This window comes from Podarcis raffonei, chromosome 2 (assembly GCF_027172205.1).
Source record: "Podarcis raffonei isolate rPodRaf1 chromosome 2, rPodRaf1.pri, whole genome shotgun sequence".
NCBI lineage: Eukaryota > Metazoa > Chordata > Lepidosauria > Squamata > Lacertidae > Podarcis > Podarcis raffonei.
Window position 1 is genome coordinate 107,272,586 of NC_070603.1, and position 23,007 is coordinate 107,295,592.

Sequence of the window (23,007 nt, forward strand, 5' to 3'; positions counted from 1 at the left end):
GGAAACCTATGTCCCCACTGTGGAAGGACGTGTGGATCCAGAACTGGCCTCCACAGTCACTTACGGACTCACTGTTAAGACCGTGTTCATGGAAGACAATCTTACTCGGCTACGAGTGATTGCCAAAGAAGAAAAGAATGGGCCATTAAGAGAACAGTGGAAAGGGGGCTTTGTGCAAGATTGCAAATGTCTCTCCGGTTTCAAAAGACGTGTGATAAGAAATCCCACAGGTGCGGTTTTCTTCATCTCTTGCATTCCCATGTCAGGAAAAGGTGTACCTGGAGAATCCTGCTTGTGTGCCTGCTGTGAAGGGACGGGAGGAAGAAACTTCTTTTTTGAAAGGTGCAGGAGCCCCCAAGGTTGTAATACCTCCGTCAACTCAGAGAAAGAAGGACAAAGCTTGAGTTGAGAATTGCAGCGATGTGGCCTAGAAGTACAGCAGCAAGCTGGGTAGAGAATGAGTCAGGGCAGTGTTTGAGCACAATGTTTGATTTTTGTTTGAATCCAGGGCTGCGGCTATGGGATAATCAAGACCCTTTTGCGGTATTAATGCTGTGAACCTCTCCATCATAGGCCCAGGCCATCTATATGTGTGTAAATAAACCATATATCATAAAGACACCACAGTTTCTGCTGTCCCTCACTTCCAAGAGGAAACATGAACCCTGGGTAAATGCTTGCAACTGGAATCTTGCAGCGCTTGGAGATTGGGTTGGTATGCAAAAGTATTTTATGGCACAGCTGGCACAGCTAGGAAGCATGTGTAGGCAGGTAACAGAAGATGCCTCCAGAGAAGATTAGAAAGAAAAGAGGCATCATACACCTAGCAAAACCCAAAACATCCGACTAACCAGCTGGCACATTTCATTTTAGAAGATACCCACGTTAGGATTTCAGAAGATACTGCAAGGCAGATTCTGGGAAATTGCAAAACCCGCATCCTTGCTAATTTGTTCTTTAAAAGTACGTCAAGTAAGGTTTTGCTAGCAGCCGTTAAAAAGGCTTATCCCGTTAGGATAACATAATATGGAAGCTGTTTTACCCTGCATCTGTCTCCCCACAAAAAGGAACTTGCAAACTTCATAAGCAGTCCGGAAAAGAACACGAGAAAGAGGTACAGATTGTATGTTTTACCACAATGCATTTGCACGCAGCTCTAGTCTGAGGTACAATTTCGGGAAATTGCCTTCAAACACAACCACACATTATCAAAAAGAAACCGCCAAGACTGAAGGGGAATGACTCTTTATTACTCCAACCAATTATTCTTCGCTGGGCTGTGGGCTAATTCCCCTTGAGCAGGACGTAGAGCATGGGGAATGTGATAGCAAAGACAGTACATGTGAAGGCCGTGCTGTAGATCGAGTTCCTCTTCATTTGCGCTTCCAGTCTCCTTTCCGTGTTGCACAGCTCCAGAACTACGTCTTCCGCCTCAAAGGTCTGGCTGCTCCCCTCCGTCGAAGGACCAAGCAGTGCTTTCCTCCCAGGTGCGGGCTGGGGTCCCCTTTTCACGTTCTGGACCTCGGCGGCCATTTGCCCTAAACTTTTTTCCAGGCTGCTAAGCTGCCGCTGCAAACTCTCGAGGAAGGAGCTCATCTGTTTGGAGTAGCTCAGCTGCTCCCTGACGGAAACTAAGAGAGGGTCTGTTTTTAGACGAGTGCTTTTGGCTGAGGAATCCCCCGTCGCCTCCTGCGAGGTCATGGCCACCGCTTGTAGGATGTCCTTCAGGTTGGCAATGAGGTCACTCAGATCCCTCTGCTGGGAGTTGTAGGCGAAGGCCTGCTCCCTGATCGCTTCCTGAAGATTGATAGGTCCCTTTTGTGCCTCAAAAACTAAGGCTTTCAGCTCCTGCAGCCTAACTCGGTTGACGTAGGTAGAACCCAGGACCCCAATAATGGCCCCCAGCACTGAGCCAATGATAGACCAGTTCTTGGTTTTCTCCGCTCTCGTCCGCTCTTTCTCGTGGCTTTCCCTCACGGCAGCAGAGAAGAGGGAGAAGGCTTCCCGCTCAGACTCCTCCGCAGTTTGATAGGTGCTCCGGTACCTCTTCTCTTCCTGCAAGGAAAACACACAGGCCTTGTTAAAAGAACAGCATGTTAGATGCCGGAACCACCTCGGAAGACCGGTATGCGGGGGGAACCAGTGAAATTTATGAAATATTACTAGAAACGGTGGATCAAGAAGATCAATTTATTTATTTACTTTTTAAAATTTAATTTATTTAACATAATTATTACAAAATATAAGCAAAATATTGCAAATACATACATATATATTTCAGATAAGCATACACATATATAAAAAGAACAAATGAGAAAAAAGGAAGAAAAAGAAGGAAAGTTGGAAGATTTTCTTCCAAATTTATTCTACAAATATCTCAATAACAAAATTTCATTGATTGACTTCCATCGCTTACACTGCACTTCCTATATACATTTTAAGCAAGACTGTATCTGTTATTCTGTTTCCCCCCCATACAATCTCACACAAATATTCTAATCAATAAGTTCTCTAAATCTTTCATAAATCTATTCTAAACACAAACAATACCTTGCATTTAATCTTTGTCTAGATCAATTTAAAGAAGTGTGGGAAAAGGAGACAACAGGGCAAATAGATAGTCAAGGCTGGGGGAAAATATGGGAGAAACGTACGTAGAAAATGCTGTCTATAAGAGTAAAAGAAAATTATTATAAATTAATTTGGAGATAGTATTTAACACCAGTCAGATTAAACCAAGGAATATTTGGTGTTATGTTGGAGGGGATGCCAGGAAACAGGGAATTATGTTCACATGTGGTGGGGGTGTAAATATGTGCAATTTTTTTTTAATTTTTATTTTTGCAAAGGGTGTTTAAGGAGATAACATACATCACTGGGTTAAAGCTGGCCGAAAGTCCAGAGCTAGCATTATTATCAATTTATGATGGGGTGGAAGATTCGCAGGCTATGAAATACTCACTCACAAATTTATTGATGAATTATTATAGCTAGGAAGTGGAAGGGGCAAGCAAAATATAAAATGCAAGAAAGGTATAAAGAGGTGTGGGGTACAGCTGTTAATGATAAATTAACACGTGCCATTAAGGTAAGACGGGGAATATGCAGGATAAATGATTTTGAGGAGATATGGAAGGTGTTTGCAGAAGTTGTACTGTTAAAACGGAAAGGGGCCAAACCATCGCAAGAGGTGTTGAAATTTTGGAAGTTGGATAGTTACAGTGGAATGGTCTTGGTGGTGGGGTGCACGTTTTTATTCTTATTCATTTATGGTTATTACTTTGTCAAAATATATAAATAAAGGAAGACCGTATGTGGCATAATCTGCCCCAGGATGATACTGGGGTTGCCAGCTTTTCACCAATCCCTGCTTCTGTGCCTTTAACAAGAGCTTGATGTGTGCAAGAATGCCACAGTGTTCTTGGTTTCATGCCAGGAACTGCTTCGCCTGTCAATTTCTCCCAATCAAGACTGCTGTCAAAGCTGTGGCTACAGGAGGTCAACCGCATGTGCATGTACAGGAAATAGCTGGCTTAGGTCTTTTTTTATCTCTGGCAGAAAAGGGGCTAGCAAGATCCTCCTCTAGTGAATACTGGGGGATTACAAGGGAATATGACATCTTTGCCATCCCAGGCAGGAGCAATATAAAATGCACCATTTGTACCCTGCCTCTTTATCCTCAAGTCCACAAGCTCTGTTTGCACAAGCATTAATATGGCTCAGCATCACCCGTTTCATTCTCGAAGGGAATGTTCTCAAGATAAGGCTAAGCTAGACTGCGCGATGTTAGCGAAAACAGGGTGAAGTGGAGAGTCATCTTCCCTTTATTTCAGTGAAGCTCCAAAATGAAGAAATAAGCGAACGGAAAAACTAAACAGTATTCTGTTATCAAAAGAATGTGGGATTCACAATATACAAAATACTGCTCCAAAGCCCCACAAACCCACCTGACACAATCAATAAACAATGGGAGGACGACACAGGCTATGAAATTAACCCCCCCAATGGACTAGAATGTGGTCTAAACCTTCCTTTAAATCCATATCAGCGGAAAGAAAAGAAGAAGAGGAGTTTGGATTTGATATCCCGCTTTATCCCTACCCAAAGGAGTCTCAAAGCAGCTAACAATCTCCTTTCCCTTCCTCCCTCACAACAAACACTCTGTGAGGTGAGTGAGGCTGAGGGACTTCAAAGAAGCGTGACTGGCCCAAGGTCACCCAGCAGCTGCATGTGGAGGAGCGGAGACACGAACCCGGTTCCCCAGATTACAAGTCTACCACTCTTAACCACTACACCACACTGGCTCTCAGAACTCACCCTGAAACTCACTTGCAGATGGTACCTAACACCACGGAAACTGGCGCTGATGCGCCCGGAAACCTCAACAAAATGCTGGAAAAGGTGCACCTCCACAGGCACATACCTCCACGTGTGGTGAGAATGCCCTAAAACCCAACTCTTCTGGACAACAGTCGTACAAGAAATAAGCAAAATAACTAAATGGGGACTAGAAGTCACCCCAGAATTGGCCTACTGAACATCTTCCAAGATAACAATGCCCATTCACGCTATAAAGAGCTCATAACCCACCTACTCTCAGCGGCAAGAAATATCATAGCCAGACACTGGAGGGACCTGTCAGGAATAAACAAGCAATACGGGTTTCAAGCGGTATGGGAAACTGCCTTACTAGAAAAGCTAACCAAAAGATTGAAACTGACATGGGGAGAAATAGAAGAAGACAGCTTTACCTCCAGTATGGCTCCCCTTTACCACATATACAGCCCAACAAGACAACAACATGAACCCGATGTTAGAATTCCTCCTCCATGATTGCAGTCATGGGATTTTTGTCTATCACATGACGGTATATGTTTTGACTCTACAGAGTGGGAAGTGACGGAGACAGGATGTTTGTGTTACTGTGTTCCGTGAAGTGGGACTGTTGTCCTTTGTTTTTCCTCTTTGCTGTCTGATGCTAGAGAGAGAGAGAGAGAGAGAGAGAGGGAGCCATGTTGCAGGGCTGCGTGTATGTTTATATGTAAATAAAGCAGATTAGCCAAAATAATAATTTATTATTATTTATACCCCGCCCATCTGGCAGGGTTTCCCAAAACGCTGAGTTGCTGAGATCTGTTACCCAACTGTGCAAACTCTGCGGATCCCTATGTGTGCCGGTGTCGGTTGGCATCAGTCGCTGTGATGTTCGGGCAGAAGAAAGCTTTTGAAACTCCCAAGCAACCAGGAGGGAGAGAATATGCCAGTCGGGCATGTGTCTCTACCAGGGTCCTACTCATGTGTAGGCCGAGCTCCTGACACCCACCAACAGCATACGATTCAATATGGCTAACTTAACCCAACAACCCCACGCATAATAATAATAATAATAATAATAATAATAATAATAACAACAATAATAACAATAATAAATTTTATTTATATCCCGCCCTCCCCAGCCGAAGCCGGCTGTGGCCAATCCCACTGTGGCCAACCAAAGACAATCACCCTTGGCCGCCCCAGCCTCTCTCACCACAAAGGAAACACAACAAGCGAACAGAATGAGAACCTACCCAAGTGACGCAGACACAAAGACCCCACGCATACACTAAGTAAAAGAACATAAGCTTTACCACCCCACCCCTTCTCTCCCGTCCCCCCTCTTTTCTTTCCAACCCTATACTGCATATAACACCCATGTCTCACGGCAAATGTAACTGATCTGTAGAAAACACAACCTGAAGAAGGAGAAAGAGACGATGCATGTGCTTTTGTAAATGAGGAAAATCTTTAATACAGTGAGTGGTACCTCGGGTTACATACACTTCACGTTACGTACGCTTCAGGTTACAGACTCCGCTAACCCAGAAATAGTACCTCGGGTTAAGAACTTTGCTTCAGGATGAGAACAGAAATTGTGCCACGGCAGCGTGGCGGCAGTGGGAGGCCCCATTAGTTAAAGTGGTGCTTCAGGTTAAGAACAGTTTCAGGTTAAGAACGGACCTTCCAGAACGAATTAAGTTCTTAACTAGAGGTACTACTGTAAATAAAAATAAAATAAAAAAGAATGTGGGATTAAAAACAGGAAAGTAATCCCCAGATAAATTATATTCCCTTCCCCCTTTTTTAGACCAGGGGTGTGGATATTTTTGCTGTAGAGAAGCATGTGGTGGTGGGTGGGTGGTCAGGAGACAATGGCAGTGACGTGGCAAAGGTATTTTTTCCTCGCTCTGTCTCTTTCTATCGCATGCGCGCGCTCTCTCTCTCTCTCTCACACACACACACACACACACACACACACAAACAAACACACACACCCCTGGCTGTGATGGGAAGGCACAATGTCATCCCTGAATGCCTTCCTCCTCATTGCAGCCACACTTCTTCCGGCCTGCCGAACGACTGTTCCGACTTGCCATACTAGCGTACAAGGCAGCCTTGAAAATTACAAAGTTGTCCAAGTCTTTAAATAGACTGTGGCTTGTGCTGTTGATTTCGGAGAGCTTGGTCTTTAGTTCTCAAACCGGGTCTCCCCTACCTGACAATAATCTCAACGATTATGGGAAAAACGAGAGAACATGCAGACTGTCCCCAACCTGATGAAGACACGGAGGGCAAGCTCAGGCAGGGAAGGAGGAAGGGCATGGAGCTGAGAAAAAGACCCTAAAACTGCTGTGTGTGATGTGGTTATTATGAAAGGAGGAGGTAATGGCGGGGCAGAGGAAAGACCTGCCTAGATTTGAGGGAATCCTTGTAATAGTACGTGGAAGAGTGGGGATAGGGCTCCCTCTTACTAGGTCCCAATGGCAGCTTCTTTCCATTGCCCCATAGAGTTCAAAGGGAGCCACTAACAATGAAATCTGCCCCTACCTGCACAGCCCCCACCCTGTAGTCCCATGCCTTGGTCACACATAAGAGTGACCAAGAGACAGGTCCCAGGAACCTTGTTTTTCTGCTATAAATTATTATTTTTTTAAATAAAATATTTATTGAGATTTTACAAAAACATAGGTTTACAGAATACAAAAAAGACATATAAAAAGAAAAAGATAAAAAAAGAAAACATACAAAAATACATAAAAAATAAAAATTAAAAATATAAATTATTACCAAACAATGGATGCATCCTTCACCCCGAGTTTAGCCCGTTATAGCAATGACCGTTTCACAAACCAGCTTCATGTTGGTACTTTCAGACCCTGCATTTAGGACTAATGCCTGCAAAAAATAGATCTGCGCAGCTGGGGAGGAACTCGCATCTGCTTGACTAGAGAGAAATGTCAACTAGACTATCGGGATCCCAGCTCTTTTCTCTTTTCCCTCTTTTCTCATGACTACTCTTTCCCCCAGGGAGAACAGCACAGCCCTGGGCTTTTTAAAGAACAACCTCAACGCACAGATGGAAGCGAAGGAGAGGTTGGAACGGCTCCACCACAAACATAAATGACACAGAAGCAAAGCAGGCTGCAGTCCTGGGCAGACCACTGTTCCATGCCCTCTTGAAGTTTCCTCTGTAGTTTTCCCTGGCAACATCAGGACACGAGGGAACCATTTACCGAAACCCGTATAGCCTGGTGGCTTGCTGGCTCAGGCCACAGGGTCACACTTGAGTATTCCCAGACAGGGCTGGAAGAGACATTTGCCCGAAATCCTGCAGGGCCACTGCTAGTCAGTGGACACAGTGCTGAGCTTAGATGGACCAAGAGTTCTGACTTGGCAGCCCATTCCTCCCTAGAAGTTAAGTCACACTGGGCGGCATTCAGAGGAGACCCACAATGGAATTCATTAACATGACTAAGTTGTTGTTGTTTAGTCGTGTCCGACTCTTCGTGACCCCATGGACCAGAGCACGCCAGGCACTCCTGTCTTCCACTGCCTCCCACAGTTTGGTCAAACTCATGCTGGTAGCTTCAAGAACACTGTCCAACCATCTCGTCCTCTGTCATCCCCTTCTCCTTATGCCCTCCATCTTTCCCAACATCAGGGTCTTTTCCAGTGAGTCTTCTCTTCTCATGAGGTGGCCAAAGTATTGGAGCCTCAGCTTCACGATCTGTCCTTCCAGTGAGCACTCAGGGCTGATTTCCTTCAGAATGGAGAGGTTTGATCTTCTTGCAGTCCATGGGACTCTCAAGAGTCTCCTCCAACACCATAATTCAAAAGCATCAATTCTTCAGCGATCAGCCTTCTTTATGGTCCAGCTTTCAGTTCCATACATCACTACTGGGAAAACCATAGCTTTTACTATACGGACCTTTGTTGGCAAGGTGATGTCTCTGCTTTTTAAGATGCTGTCTAGGTTTGTCATTGCATGATGGCTAAGTTAGGTCCGTTAATTTCAATGGGTTTACTGTGACCAGTCTGCAAAGGGACTCAACACCTACTGAGGATCGCAGCCTCAGAACGATGACCAATTTGTGGTGGTTAGGGTTCACCAGGATGGCCAAGCGGAACTGCCACATCTATCAGCAACACAGCTCTTCACACACCAATCGCTGGGCAGACAGAGGTAAAACTGGGAGAATTCTGGTGCCTTCATGTCTTACTTGTCCCAGAAGTACCCAGCTGGACATGGCAAGAAACAGGATTCTGGTCTCAACGGAGCCCTTAGTCTGATCCAGCAGAGCTTTATTTCAGAAAGAGACACGCCGCTTATCCCCTTTCAGAAGGGAGAGATTAAATTTCCTAATCATTATTATGGCATGTGTATATTTATAGTGAAAAGGGTTATGTAACCGAACCTGTGTAGCAAGTCCTGGCCAGCCGTCAACTATGATGTAAAGAGAGGCTCATTCTGGAATTATGCGAGCACAAAAAGAAGAAAGGGAATTTTTTAACAGTATTGCATTCTTTTCGCCTTGCTGCAGGGCACGAAGGGATGAAAAGATCTTGTTCAAACTACCCCTCTGCCTGCACATCAGCACAGCTAAAACAAACAGACTCTGGGAAGGGAAGGAATGTCAGGCCCACTGAAAACGTTTCTTCCAAAAGAAGAAGAGTTTTGTTGTCGAAGGCTGGCAAGCTGGCAGGGCACAGGAATCAGGGGAGAGGGGGAACCCACATTTTTAGCATTTTAAGACAAGCCAATAACAAATCATTTTAAATACATCCGAAGCAGGAAACCAGCCAAGGAAACAGGCAGATCATTAGATGACAACAGGTTTGCTGGAGCTGGGATGAGGGACCCTGCCGGTGTTGCTGGACCGCAAGTCCCATCATCCTTGACCAATGGCCAGGCTGGCTGGGTCTAAAGGGAGCTAGAGTCTGCCTGGAGGACTGCAAGAAGTTTCCCCGTGCCTGTACTAAAGGAAGAAGCTTAATCGTTTCCTTCAGGAGTCGCTGTGCAATATGCTAGAAAGATACTCGCCCCCTGAAGCCTAATCTCACCAGCCCAGCCTAAGTGACTAAGTCAAATGGAAGTGAGAAGACATGAAGTACAGTGGAACCTCGGGTTAAGAACTTAATTCATTCTGGAGGTCTGTTCTTAACCTGAAACTGTCCTTAACCTGAGGTACCACTTTAGCTAATAGGGCGTCCCGCCACTGCCGCACAATTTTGTTCTCATCCTGAAGCAAAGTTCTTAACCTGAGGTAATATTTCTGGGTTTGCGGAGTCTGTAACCTGAAGCGTCTGTAACCTGAAGTGTCTGTAACCCGAGGTACCACTGTACTAGGGCAAATCGGCAAGGTAAAAATTAACAGCCTGCTGCATGTGATGGCATACACTCAAGAACTCTTAACAGAAACGTGTGAAATGGCCCATTGCCTGAGGAAAAAAACGTGCAGCTAGTCCCTAAAACCAGCTTCCTCCAGGACTGAAAAGTGCTTGACATAATGCAAGTTTTAAAGAAGAACGGTGGGTGGAGTCAGAGACCAAAATAATGTTACCTTTGTACAAGAGGCTCGTTTCTTCACACATTTGCCCATTCCTCTATCTGCTGCCCATCCAGGCAAGAAAGAAGCAGTAACAGGGCAAAAAACACTCAAGGAGGGCTGGTGAAGGGGAGGGTCCGGGGAGAGCCCCATGGGTCAGATGGAGAGATATGGAGGGTCACTTTTAGCCCCTTGAAGAAGAAGAGTTTGGACTTGATATCCCACTTTGTCACTACCCGAAGGAGTCTCCAAGCGGCTAACATTCTCCTTTCCCTTCCTCCCCCACAACAAACACTCTGTGAGGTGAGTGGGGCTGAGAGACTTCAGAGAAGTGTGACTGGCCCAAGGTCACCCAGCAGCTGCATGCGGAGGAGCGGAGACGCGAACCCGGTTCCCCAGATTACGAGTCCACTGCTTGGCCTCAGGTTCCCCACCCTTGGTTTCAAGATTAGAAACATACTGGAAACTGAATGCTGGGGTTTTCGGAATTGCCATTTCACCAATTTCTATCCAAATGAGATTTTGGTTTTAAACGCAGTGTAAGGTAGTCTCTATGGGAGTATATTGTATTTAATTATGGGGTATTAGGTTCTAAGGGGGCTAACCAGGCTGGATAGCAGGCTTGTTGGTTTTTGAATGTCTGATATAGATTTTTTCAATTTTGTTGTTCTGTATGGGACAATGACTATAAAGATTATCGTATCATATCATAATTTCTGCTCTTGCACAATGTAGTCAGGGGAATGGGAAATGAAACACCAGCAAGCCTCAATAGGCTTTCAGAATCCCTACAAAATGGTTTACATAGTTATCCCAGTCTAGTTTCTGCATTAAATAGCTTGAGAGAGCCTCCGCACTCTTCACATTCACAGCTTCTCCTCCTCGGAAGCGCTCAGGTTTTGTCCTCCGATGGGCCAAATCGGCTGCCTAGGATCTGCACAGTTAACGCTTCAAAGCCATTCTTTGTTCTTTGGCCCAGAACCGGACTGCGCCTCCAGTAAGAATGTCCTCTTCTACTTTGTAAAGCAGACAGCTGGTGCTACATATATAACAACGTGATAAACAATTATGCCAACCCTTGCCAAAATATTCTGTACCCTTGCAAACCAAAGGGGCTCACTGTCCTGGGGCTGCAGAGCTGAATTAAAAGAGAAGCATGCTTTGGCCCCAACCACTGGCCAAGGAAATAAGGGCCACAGAGTGTTGCATCCTCGGCCTCCCATGAAAAAACAACACAGCAAGGGGAAGACCACTGTGGCGCCATCCGCTGGCCAAGCAAGGAGCAGCTGAAGGGAACTTGCTTCCCTACTTCAACACTGGTCCTGGGACTACAAAACTGAAGGGAAGTTTACTGTTGTCTCATCCATGCCCCAGTGGCGCTCCTGGTGAGTGCATCTGGCTGTTAACCAGAAGGTTGGTGGTTCAAGGGCACCCAGGGACAGCTGTGGGCAGGATCCGTGCATTGCAGGGGTTCGGATTAGATCAGTGGTTCCCAATTAGGGGTCCGGGGAACACACCCAGGGGGTCCACGGCACCATCTCTTGCTGGGGGACTCACTTGCCTTGTTAAATGTACCACCTCAGATTACAAGTAAGGAATAGCGATAGGCCTATAGGTTTATAAATCACTGAATGTGTTAATACAAATGGATGCCATTAATACCACAGTTGTTATATAAGGGATTGTTATTTTGACTGGAGTGCAATTGAGATGAATAAGATTTTGGAATGCAGAAATAAAGGACTGTATTTTTCCATGTATAACACGCCCTGTGTATAAGACAACCCCTATTTTGGGGTACTCAAAATTAAGAAAATGGGGGGAGATTGCCCAGAGTAGTTAAGATTTTTTTGGGGGGTGGGCACCACATGACCGACGGTGCCAATCCTTTTGAATGTGGTGATAAGGAATCCGGTGTGGTGTAGTGGTTAAAGAGCAGTAGTCTCGTAATCTGGTGAACCGGGTTCGCGTCTCCGCTCCTCCACATGCAGCTGCTGGGTGACCTTGGGCTAGTCACACTTCTCTGAAGTCTCTCAGCCCCACTCACCTCACAGAGTGTTTGTTGTCGGGGAGGAAGGGAAAGGAGAATGTTAGCCGCTTGGAGACTCCTTAGGGTAGTGATAAAGCGGGATATCAAATCCAAACTCTTCTCTTCTTCTTCTGAATGTGGAGATGTACAACTAACAAATCTATCTGCAGAAAAGCGGAATGCCCAGTGTTCAGCTGAAACACGCTTCATTGCAAATGAACAGATAAAAAGAAAATAACGCCACCGGAACCTATTTCTAAAATCCTATTGTTAGATTCCTGCCATTCTGCATGCAGAGTTTTAATATGCCTGTGGTGATTTGCTGATCACCCAAACTCTTGGCAGGCCTTTCAAAAAACAGTACCACCAGAAAACGGTTTTGGCCCCTTATTGAAAAAAAACAAAAAAGTAGTTCAACCACCATCAGCATCGTTGCACCTGCTGTTTTAGCAATGTTTAGTGCTTTTACATTTTCAAGTTGCGTTGAGGCGGTTCCAAAAGGAAGGGCAAAAAGTACCTTCGATAAATAAATGAAATGAACAAGGAGAATCCCAACCCTTTCACTCCTCTCCCGGACTATGATACACTCTTACCTGCAGTAATTTGTGCTCCAGAGTTGCCAGTTCCAGATACTGAATGTCGTCACGCGAGACTCGGTCTAAACGGTCCCGGATTTCCTTCAGTTTGAGCTGCTGGGCCTCCCAGGTTTCCCGGGATTCTCGTACAATCCCACGGGCGACCATGAACCTTTTTTCGGCCTAGAATAGGATGGGTGGGCAAGGGAAAGATGAGCTTGCCATTTACAAGTTGGGTAGCCTAACTCACTGAAGCTGGAGCGCTTGCATTAAACCATCGTTATCCACTCTGCGCCAGAGTGAAAGACAGAAAGGAGGGGAGTCGATAAGGTAAAAAAAGGACATGCTTTCTTATTTAATTAAAATGTGTTTATTTAAAGCAGCCTTTCTCAACCTGTGGGTCCCCAGATGTTGTTGGACTACAACTCCCATCACCCCTAGCTAGCAAGGCCAGAGCGCAGGGATGATGGGAGTTGTAGTCCAACAACATGTGGGGACCCACAGGTTGAGAACCACTGATTTAAAGTCTCCAAGGTCTCTGATGAAACACAATTTTTTTCTGGCCACATGGTGGCAGTTTTTGTGTTTTTTTAACTTTATACTCATACAATGGACTGCCTCATTCCAGCCAAATCTGATTACTCAATTTATTTGGCCCTTTTCCTCTTCCTTGTGCCTTTTGGACTTTTTCATTTCTTTTTTTTTTTTTTTTTTTTTTGCTGTCCAACTAGGATTAGTTGTTGGTACCCTTATAGTAGCCTTTTTAAAAATGATTTTATATTTTATGTTTTGTACAGCTCCCCGCCTCCGGGTTTATCTTCTTGTCCTGATGCCCTTTTTGTATGTACTGCACTGCTATAAAATTTATTTATTTAAAACATTATTAGGAAAAGACTTGTTATGTATGGGAAAACAGCCGCTCGGGTGCTATTAGCCAGCGTGGATAAAAATCAATTTATTTTTTTTGAAAAACTAAAAAATGGAATTTTTAAAATTTAAATCAGATTTTTAAAATAAAATGCTTTTGGAGGAAAAATCTTTGTAAAGATAGTTTTCTGTCTGTGACATTATAGTCCAAAGGCTATTCTTCAGGAAATAAGGATTTGTTTAAAGTTTTTCATGTGTGCTAAAACCCAGTCTAAGTTTTTTTTAAAAAATTGTTTAACCACATGGGTTAACAAACATGGATACATATGCTATAATGTTATTGTTTTAGTTAAATAAATTGTTTAAATTGTTATGAAGGAAATGGTTATTTTTCTCCTTCTAATAAAGTACAGCAGAAAAGTTGTCCAAATATAAACAATGATTTCATAATTATCTGCCTATGTATTTCTGATAGTATAACCAAATCAGTCATTTTTGATGTAACTGTAAAAAACTACTCTGAAAATTTATTATTCCAAAAATGAAACCTTCCTCTGGTTGTAAATATTAAGAGGATGCCAGCAAGATTGAACCTTTCTGTAAAAAATTATTTAAATCAAGCCTTACTGACTAGTAATTTAAATCAAGTCTTACAGACTTACAGACTCAATTTGATTTAAATCAAATCCACCCTGCTATATTAGCCCACAGATGGAAATAAGACAAAGTCCCTACCAGGAAGGAATGGCAAACTAAGCTGATGGACTATGCCAAAATGGCAAAGCTGATTGGAAAGCTCAGGAACCAAGAGGACAAAAACTTTTTAAAAGACTGGGAAAATTTATAATCTATTTAGGAGACCCCTGCAAGCAGATGGAAACATAAGCAGGATTTTAATCCTACTTGTAATGTAACAAATACCATGGATAATATGGATTGATACAAAATATAGATTATGGAATAATATGCAGTTCTTAATGTTGATAATAAGACCCAGGGAGGGGGGTGGGGCGAAGTCGTGAGATTCAGAGTAATCTGCATATATTTGGCCTGTTTTAATTCTACATTTGTAAAACCAATAAAAAATTATTTCCAAAAACCCCCACACAAAAACATTATCTTCTCATCTTTCATCAGAAAGTTTGCTAACAATCCATCAGATCAATTAACACTAGACAAATTAAGAGCGTTAGGCTCAAACAGCAATAAAAAGAGGTACTCACTAAATACGTCAAGTCAACTAACAACAATCAAAGAAATCAGAGATGGGGAAACCTCTCAGATATTGCTGGACTACAACTCCCATCATTCTTGAGCACTGGTCATGCTGGCTGGAGTCAGTGGGAGCTGTAGTCTCACAATATTTGCAAGGACTACAGGTTCCCCATTCCTGAATCAAAACAACAGAAGAGGAGTGAAAATGCAGTTTATAAAAAGCTAGGGGGGGGGGGACAAGAGCACAGGGTTAACACTGGAATCAAAATGCACCCAATAAAACAGGCATAGGCAAACTCGGCCCTCCAGATGTTTTGGGACTACAACTCCCATCATCCCTAGCTAACAGGACCAGTGGTCAGGAATGATGGGAGTTGTAGTCCCAAAACATCTGGAGGGCCGAGTTTGCCTATGCCTGCAATAAAACAACTGAAATAGCTTCCAGAAGAATTAAAAATTTAACCAGAAGCCTTAAAAAGGAAGGCAAAAGGCCATTAAGCAGGTAGCGAGATGACTATTCTAGAAAAAGAACGCAAAAGCAGGGTGCACAGGTACTGAGAGGGGCCTCTCCTTAGTCCCAGCCAGATGTATTTCAGAGAACTTGCTAAATCTAAATAAGCAGGCAAGCCTGTACAGCAGCAAGCAGACCTTCAGATACATTTTATCCAATATGTACCAACGATGTTGTCATTACCTCCGTCACGTTTCCCTGGGCCTCTCGGACTTCATTAAGTCCGACAAATTCTTCGTACTTGTCCCACCAGCTCTGGGAGGTTGCAGAGATTCTCTGAATGGCGTTTCTTCCCAAAACTTTCCCAGCTTCTGATAAGCGATAAAGAACATTTGTAGCCACTTCCACAGCTGTGTTGGCTTCAGGCCTCTTGGGAGCTGGAGAGCAGTAGCCCCTCACTATATGTAGCCGCATTTTGTGATTCCTCAGAGTTATCAAATTGTGATGTTGCATGTCGTTGGCTCACGGGTAGCAACAGACACCATATGACACGTCATCAAAACTGACCATAGATTCCAGTCATGGTAGGAAATATCTGCAAGGATACAGGTGCAAAGAAGAAGGAGAAAAACAATCACTCAGAGCCATAAACAGACCTCTTAAAACAATGTCCCTTCGATGCAGATGCTCATTTGGGTGAGTATTTAAACTGACTTTGCAATATTTAATTGCCACTTTCACTTCCAGGATCAGCAAATGTTTTCCTTGAACACAGAGAATTACATGGATCCACAGCATGCTTTGAAGGTACCAAAGCAAAAACAGTCTTGCATCATAATTTTTTCTTTTGCAATTGTCCAAATGATCACCTAAACAAGGGATGGGGAACCTCATCTTTTCCAGATGTTTACTGGACTCCCAACACCTATCAGTCCTAGCCATCCTTGCCAATGATCAGGAATGACCAGATTGTAATCCAGCAACAGCTGGAGGATACTAGGTTCCCCATCCCTGCCCTAAAGATTTAAACGTCAATTCCTGGTTAATAATGCTGAATAAATTGGACGGGGTATAGTTTAGAGTGTTTTGTTGGGAGAGGGGTTTGCTGCTGGTAGTGATATTAATTTTTTGTACCTTTATTTTAGATCTTATGTATATGTACAGTTTGGTTGTGGGGGGTTCATTAAACTGCTCCGGTAAGGTACAGGCAACTGTGTGGCCCTCAGCGCAGTGGTTTAAAGGAGCTGCTCGCACTTTTGGAGAAAGAGGTGATCCCACGCCCGCCTGTGAAGGAGCCCTGCGAACGGAGTCTGTGGCAGGAACAAGCTGCCTTGTCTCTGACACCTCGTGGTCCAGGGACGAGGCAGCTTGTTCCTCCCTTTCAACGTTGCAATGTATCACCAGATTGCGACGCTGAAAACCTGACATGGCCCTGCCCTACCGGCAACTCCTGCAGCCAAGCTGTTGCCCAACATATTGCCCTGCTTTCCTTTGGACCACATCAGTAGGGCCAAGTGGTCTTGTCATCTGGGCAGCTCAGGACCTCCAGACACACTGCCCAGGCTTGTACCTCGGGGAAGTCACTTTGGTGCTGCTAAGTCAGCAGTTTGACTTCACCCTGGAGGTGCACTCCATTGTCAACAACAACAACTGCTGTAAGCCACTTTGGAAACCTGAAATTTAATCAAAACAAAACAAAACAAATTAAAAAATTCCTTCCAGTAGCACCTTAGAGACCAACTTAGTTAGTTATTGGTATGAGCTTTCGTGTGCATGCACACTTCTTCAGATACACTCATGAGCACACAAAAGCTCATACCAATAACTAACTAAGTTGGTCTCTAAGGTGCTACTGGAAGGATTTATTTTATTTTATTTATTTTATTTTGTTTCAACTACGGCAGACCAACATGGCTACCTACCTGTAACTGAAATTTAATGAAAGCATTTTTAAAAGTGGCCGTCCCTGTTCCCACTTTTGAGTAGCGAGGGGACCTTTGGGTGCTGGTCGGATTCCCAGCCCACTCAGCACCCCCAGCAGTTCAGGGCTCTGCTCCTGCCCCGCCTTTTCCTTGGGGGCGCTGTTCCCCTTCTCTCCCCCTCCCTCCATTCTCGCCCACTTTTGCTGTATGGCAACAGCAGCAGCGCAGGGTTTTCCTCCCGCTCTCCAACCCCCCGCACCTCTCACTCTCTCTTTTTCTTTCTCTCTTCTTCCAACTCCAGCTCACGGTCTAGCATAGGACTTGCAAATGCCGGGCAAATAGAAGCTAAAACACCATGACAAAGTCCGGGCGGGTGTAATGTATGGGGGTCGCTGGAAATAGACGTAGAAGATCCGCGTCTGTAGAGATAGGAAAATATAGAGTGACACGCATCCCAAAAGACGGGTAAACGGAAGTCGTCATAGGCAGTGATTCGCTAAAGGACGCCGAGCGGTGCCACTCTACCCCCTTGATATCTCTATGGTGAGAGGTAAAGGTATGAAAAGCAGGCGACTGGATCGTGTGGGAGGCCGAACCTGCTAGAGGTGTTCTCTGTGTGGAATTCCATCTTTCAGACTGAACCAGTTATTCACGCTCAACTCTCCGAACGGACTGTATGATTTTTTTTAGACGTCGCTCTACAATTTCCCCTTCTATCTCTATGGTCTCTCGCTATATCAGTTTAGACGTCGCTCTACTATTTCCCCTTCTATCTCTATGGTCTCTCCCTATAGCCTTCTAGACGTTGGTCTAGCCCTTTCTTCGTCTATCTCTATGGTCTCGCTAGCATTCTGGACGTCGCTCTAGCCATTCCCCCGTCTATCTTCATGGTCTCTCTAGCCCTTTCTGCCTCTATGGCAGAAGTGGTGGTTCCGGGCCGGGCGGAAGTGATTTTCTACGTCATACTTGCGACTGATTGGTGCTGCTCCTTTTCCTTTCCTCCCCGGCGTCAGGGCCTTCGGGTGTCGGAACGAGCGGAGGGTCGGGGAGCAGCGATCCAGCAAGCGAGGAGGCAGCATCATGTCGGGACGCGACGGTAATGAATCTCGGTGAAGGGGCAGGGATGGCGGGAAGGCTGCGGGCGGCAGTTGGCAGTTGGCAGGGATTTGCTGGTGGGAAGGCAGTGGGAGGGGGCGCCTCCTCATAGGTTGTGGGGCTAAGCGGGGGAAAGGTCTAGCTGGGAGGGACCGAGGCTTCGAGTCCCACTGCCAGCTGCGCGCCTTCTTAAACAACCCGGCTATAATTAACAGCAGCCACATCTCCTGGCCGCAGAGGATTACACACTGCAGGGGGATGGTGTTGGGGTCCGCTAATCGGGCTGCCTTGGTCACTGAAAAGCCAATAAATGCCATAGGCAGAGGAGATTTCCCACCATCACTCGTTTATTCAGCTGAGTAAAACAGAGCAGAAGGTCCATATAGTTAAATCCATGGTTTTCCCAGTAGTGATGTATGGAAGTGAGAACTGGACCATAAAGAAGGCTGATCGCCGAAGAATTGATGCTTTTGAATTATGATGCTGGAGGAGACTCTTGAGAGTCCCATGGACTGCAAGAAGATCAAATCTATCCATTCTGAAGGAAATCAGCCCTGAGTGCTGAGATCCTGAAGCTGAGGCTCCAATACTTTGGCCACCTCATAAGAAGAGAAGACTCCCTGGAAAAGACCCTGATGCTGGGAAAGATGGAGGGCACAAGGAGAAGGGGACAACAGAGGACGAGATGGTTGGACAGTGTTCTTGAAGCTACCAGCATGAGTTTGACCAAACTGCGGGAGGCAGTGGAAGACAGGAGTGCGTGGTGTGCTCTGGTCCATGGGGTCACGAAGAGTTGGACATGACTAAATGACTAAACAACAACAACAAAACAGAGCAGGCAAGCCACACTCACCAGTATGATGGTGAAGCCGCCCCAAACAGCATTTGTTCATACTTTTTTATAGGCATGGTCCTCCCTTTCCCCTTTTTGTGGTTCCTTGCGCTGATCGAAACAGGACACCCTGCCTGGAGATCTTGAAGGGGAGAGTTGTCCGGCAGAGGGAGGTTTTCCTGAAAATCGCCTAGCAACATTACGAGGTTTTGACATATTTGTGGTTCACCCTCCTAAATTCTAAAGCAGGCAGTTTTTTTACAGAAGCAAAATGGCATCAGTTAGGCTAACCAAACAAACAAAACAGGACAAGAACAGGCCTTTGTGGCTTTTCCTGAGACCCCACAATGGCATCTGCAATATCCAAAACACTAATATTCAAAACCCCAGGGCCCCCCTCGCCTCAAGCAAAGAACAGTGGGAGCATGGCATAGGTTATGAAACGGGTTGATTTCTTAAGACGCCACAAGACTCTCCTAATTGCCTGCCATTGCCCTGGAGTCTGTCTCTTATCACCTCTCTCTCTCTCTCCCTTCTCCCGCAGGTGGCAAGAAGAAACCTTTGAAACAGCCCAAGAAGCAAGCAAAGGAAATGGATGAGGTGAGAAACGTGTAAGGGGGTGTAGAGTGAAGGAGGGGTGGTGGTACTGTGGAGAAACTGTGATTTGGGAATACGGGGAGGGGAGATTGTTGGTGAGGCAGCATCTTACTATGTGTATTGTGGGCTCCACATAACTGCTCTTCCAATCCCTAATAGCATTATCCGTGGTCACTCCAGAATGAGCTGGCTAGGATGCTGTGGGTTTTTTGCCGATAGCTGCTTTTTGAAAGGAGTGCCCTTCTCCCCTTTCGGAAGGAAAGAAGTCAGAGTTCATTTTGACATCGTTCGGTTGTCATTGTGGATTTATAATTCCAGTTCGTTGCTGTTTCACGTTGTTACTTACAAATGTCCCAACAGGAAGACAAAGCGTTCAAGCAAAAACAGAAGGAAGAGCAGAAGAAACTTGAAGAGTTGAAGGCAAAAGCAGCTGGCAAGGGCCCACTTAGTAAGTGGCTTTCTCTAAAACTGTATGCAAATGAAGAATTATCTTAAGCGATCTGACTGCTGGGCAGACGTAGACGCTGGGAGGAGCTCAAGGTTAGGGTAATAGGGCTAACATGCCACGTCTAACAGATCTAACATGGTAGGTTGTTCACTGCTTTTAGAAACTTGTGCTTACACTTGCCTGTTTCCTATTTAATTTTATTCTCTTCCGTGCCCTCCTCCCCAAAATGCCTGAAGGCGCCGTTGATAGTAAATAACAAAACATGTAGCTTGCCTCATAACTTGAGTCTTGGGTATCTCAATTAACAACAGGTTTCATCCAATGCTAGTCCTACTTAGAGTAGAACCATTGAAATTAATGGACACAACTAATTCAAATCCAATTTCAATAGGTCTGTGCTGATTATGACTAGCATTGGATTCAGCCAGGATTAGACAAATTCATGGAGGTGAATGGTTGCTGGCAATGTTGCCTATACTTTGTCTCCATGACCGGAAGCAGGAATGCTTCTGAATACCACTTGCTGGAAACTGCAGGCTGGGAGAATGCTGTTGAACTCAGGTCCTGCTTTATGGGCTTCAAAAGGCAACTGGTTGGCCACTGTGAAGACAGGATGCTGGTATAGATAGACCATTGGCCTCATCCATCAGGCTGCTCTCATGTTCTTAATGTACTTTTTGTGGCAGTGTTCAAACACCATGTGCATATACAATATGTCTCGCTGCCATTCACCACCTTGTGCCTTATAGTTTGTATCATGCTGATGCTGAATAAATGTGCGGATTTATTGTAGCCTTGGTGGAACCCAGCTGCTGCTCCCACCCCCACCATAGAATACCTTTCCCTTCGCAATAACTGTGCTATTAGCCATCGCTGTCGTGTAATTTAAACACAGTGTTAAAAACAGTTTAAAATAAACTGCAGATGCTGGAGCATTAATTGAAACACACTCGGTGACCCATCCCAGCAGATGGCCACTGAACTGTCCAGAGAGACATCAAGGGCTGCCCAATATACTGTGTGTTGGGGTAGTCTATTATTATTATTATTATTATTATTATTATTATTATTATTATTAACATTATTGCTATTTGTTTAATTTATATACTGCCCTATACCTGGAGGTCTCAGGGCAGTTCACAGAACAAAATCAAAATATAAAACCACAAAATATATATTCAAAATAAAAACAACTCAATACCCCCCCCCAAAAAAACCACATTTTAAAAGGGCACAGGATGTCAATCAAATCAACCAACGGCCTGGTTAAAAAGGGAACTTCCCTGGGGAGAGCGTTCCACAGATGGCAAGCCACTGCAGAGAAGGCCCCTTCTCAGGTTGCCACCCTCCGGACCTCTCGAGGTCCAGCCTTCTGGTTCCAAGACATGAAGAGTAGTTGGCAAGTCCTGGTTCGATAGATAGGGCTTCAGTTAAATGTAAATGAGACAAGTCAAGTGCCTTTCAGAGCTCCTAGAATCTCTTCTGGGAGTTCATGCATACTGGACAGCTACCTGATTTATCAAAGTTTGGACTGCCTTATGACAATTTATTTCTGTGTATATACATTGGATGAGGAGAAAAGCAATTTATCCAATGTGGCCCTTAGTAAGTCCAGGATGAGAGATGGACTTCTGGATTTTGCTTCTAGTTGTTGTTGTTTAGTCTTTTAGTCGTGTCCGACTCTTCGTGACCCCATGGACCAGAGCACGCCAGGCACTCCTGTCTTCTACTGCCTCCCGCAGTTTGTTCAGACTCATGTTTGTAGCTTCGAAGACACTATCCAACCATCTCGTCCTCTGTCGTCCCCTTCTCCTTGTGCCCTCCATCTTTCCCAACATCAGGCTCTTTTCCAGGGAGTCTTCTCTTCTCATGAGGTGGCCAAAGTATTGGAGCCTCAGCTTCACGATCTGTCCTTCCAGTGAGCACTCAGGGCTGATTTCCTTCAGAATTTGCTTCTAGTACCACATGTTAACTCTCTTTCTTTCCTAAGCCTGATAGTAATGTATTTCCTTTTGCAGCTGGAGGTGGGATTAAGAAATCTGGTAAAAAGTAGCAGATGTGATGCGACTACATGGCAAGAAAAGCATTCACTCTCCCGGGATGCTTGGCACTAGGATGGATTTCCAGGCTGATGTTGTGGGAAACATGAATTTGAGCACCTTTGTACATTTCGTTCAAACAAAATAAATGGCGCTTTTTTTTTGGTTAATGTCCGCTGAGTTTCTTTACTTGTGTCCTTTGGTTCCTGTGGTGGGTGATCAGGAGATAAGGCAGAAGTCCTCCAGATATTAATGGACTACGGCTCTCATCATTCTGCTTCAGAGACCGTGCAGAGTATTTATATTGAGCAGCAGAATAAAGAGATATCTAATGAAGGGGCACGCAAAACAGAAAAAGAGAGGATCTCTTAAGGTCCTTAACTGTTTGTCAGAAGTGATTGAGCTTGCACAAGTCTGGTTGGCTTCTCTGATAACATAAGAAGATAGGAAGTTGTGTTATACTAATTGAGACCATTGGCCCATCTACTTCATTACTGTTGACCCTAACGTGCACTGAGGGTGGGTGGGCTTACCTGGCTACAAGCTGGGGGTGGGGCAAGGGTCAGTAAAGAGCTGGTTCACTTTGGCCAGGGTCGCTTTTTTTCCTTGCCAGGCCAGGTTCTTCTCTGGACTTCCTCAGGTTAGTTTCTCAGCGGAGTTTGGGGCTGCAGTGCACCCTGCAGTGCCTCTTGCAGGCGGCACCTCTTCCACAGCTTCGGGGGTGGGATGGGGGCCCTCTCCCCGGCAGTGGAGGCTCCAGCGCTGCCCCGCAGCCAGCTGGCCAAACTCCAGGCTGCTGGCAAGGCCTCTGTTCATATCTAGAGGAAAGTTCATAAGTCGAAGCACCTACTGAAGGTCAAAACAAAAAATTTTTTTCCTTCCAGTAGCACCTTAAAGACCAACTAAGTTAGTTCTTGGTATGAGCTTTCGTGTGCATGCACTCTTCTTCAGATACACTATACACTAGTGTATCTGAAGAAGTGTGCATGCACACGAAAGCTCATACCAAGAACTAACTTAGTTGGTCTTTAAGGTGCTACTGGAAGGAAAAAAATTTTTTTGTTTTGACTA

At 44.9% G+C, this 23,007-nt stretch overlaps 1 protein-coding gene and 1 long non-coding RNA gene across 3 annotated transcripts; one reads left to right on the forward strand and one right to left on the reverse strand.

Moving 5' to 3' along the window:
• Window positions 1–1,229: 1,229 nt before the first annotated feature.
• Window positions 1,230–17,404, reverse strand: CCDC51 (coiled-coil domain containing 51). Of its 2 annotated transcripts, none has more exons than XM_053378525.1 (4): window positions 17,185–17,404; window positions 15,247–15,598; window positions 12,489–12,653; window positions 1,230–2,055 (listed from the first exon to the last, which is right to left on the reverse strand). In XM_053378525.1, the coding sequence occupies exons 2-4, from the start codon at window positions 15,514–15,516 to the stop codon at window positions 1,285–1,287; spliced, it is 1,206 nt and encodes a 401-aa protein (XP_053234500.1). In that variant the 5' UTR covers window positions 15,517–15,598; window positions 17,185–17,404; the 3' UTR covers window positions 1,230–1,284. The 2 variants fall into 2 exon arrangements, with proteins under 2 accessions (XP_053234500.1, XP_053234501.1); XM_053378526.1 differs by lacking the exon at window positions 17,185–17,404 and adding an exon at window positions 16,926–17,050.
• A 488-nt stretch (window positions 17,405–17,892) lies between these two features.
• Window positions 17,893–22,106, forward strand: LOC128408587 (uncharacterized). Its single transcript, XR_008329122.1, has 4 exons — window positions 17,893–18,021; window positions 19,397–19,452; window positions 19,810–19,897; window positions 21,916–22,106. It is a non-coding gene; the product is annotated as an uncharacterized LOC128408587 (long non-coding RNA).
• The last annotated feature ends 901 nt before the right edge of the window (window positions 22,107–23,007 follow it).